The 817-nt window shown below is 62.8% G+C and overlaps 2 protein-coding genes across 2 annotated transcripts in view; both read left to right on the top strand.

Moving 5' to 3' along the window:
• The window catches only part of FGFR4 (fibroblast growth factor receptor 4), a gene marked incomplete at its 5' end in the record, with an annotated part of 5,429 nt that extends 5,395 nt beyond the window's left edge, over window positions 1–34 (top strand). The window contains one exon of the mRNA XM_010002098.1: window positions 30–34. Within this exon, the coding sequence (XP_010000400.1) occupies window positions 30–34 (5 nt within the window). The remainder of the gene's footprint in view (window positions 1–29) is intronic.
• A 186-nt stretch (window positions 35–220) lies between these two features.
• NSD1 (nuclear receptor binding SET domain protein 1) overlaps window positions 221–817 on the top strand; it is a 65,453-nt gene continuing 64,856 nt past the window's right edge. Inside the window, exon 1 of the mRNA XM_010002097.1 lies at window positions 221–274. Within this exon, the coding sequence (XP_010000399.1) occupies window positions 221–274 (54 nt within the window). The remainder of the gene's footprint in view (window positions 275–817) is intronic.

Raw genomic sequence — 817 nt, 5'->3', positions numbered from 1 at the left:
CTGGCTCCCTGCCTCTTCTCCTACCCCAGCGTGAGGACTTAATGGCGGGCAGGGAAGGGTGATGCCGAGGCTGCCTCCACTATCACGAGGAGTGGGTCTGGGTTCCCGCAGGTCCCCTGCTTTGCCCAGAACGAGCGGTGGGTGGGCAGGGTGCGGAGCTGCAGCGCCGGGGCAGGGTGCTCCTCTCTCTGGGCTCTATTTTGGCACCAAGCCTTCGGTCATGGCTGAGACCTGCCTGGCGTTGCAGGGCAGCAGGAGCCAGAGCATCTCCAGGGCAGGCACCGCCCAGGATGCTCATGGCGTCGCTCAGGGAGCCTGGCTTTGGCCAGCATTTCAGTGGAAGTGTCTCTGAGCAAGAGCCCCGCTGCCTGCCAGGCTCCTGCTGCCTTTGTACATAGCCATAGAGATGAATATTTATGTAAGTGAAATATCGACCTGATAAATTATTTTTTTGGAATACACCCCAGCCCAGTTTCTGGACCGCTCCTGAGGGGCGAAGGGCCCAGCCAAGCTGGGAAGGCGGGCTGGGAGCTGCCTTCTCTCTCTTGCCTCAGCCGGCAGAGGGGCCTGCGAGTGTTGGACCGCTCCTGAGGGGCGAAGGGCCCAGCCAAGCTGGGAAGGCGGGCTGGGAGCTGCCTTCTCTCTCTTGCCTCAGCCGGCAGAGGGGCCTGCGAGTGTTCTCTGGGGACAGGGAGGCAGTGCCACAGGTGCAGGAAGCGATGTCCCCGCTCCTGCGCCTCCAGGCCTGCGCCAGCACAAAGCGCCCTTGCATCTGTTCCCCATTAGCGGCTGGGGGGCTAAACACCCACGGTAACCC

Source organism: Chaetura pelagica, unplaced genomic scaffold (genome assembly GCF_000747805.2).
Source record: "Chaetura pelagica isolate M959 unplaced genomic scaffold, ChaPel_1.0 scaffold356, whole genome shotgun sequence".
Classification (NCBI taxonomy): Eukaryota; Metazoa; Chordata; class Aves; order Apodiformes; family Apodidae; genus Chaetura; species Chaetura pelagica.
The sequence above is the reverse complement of the archived record's forward strand: the minus strand, read 5'-3'. Positions and strand labels throughout refer to the sequence as shown.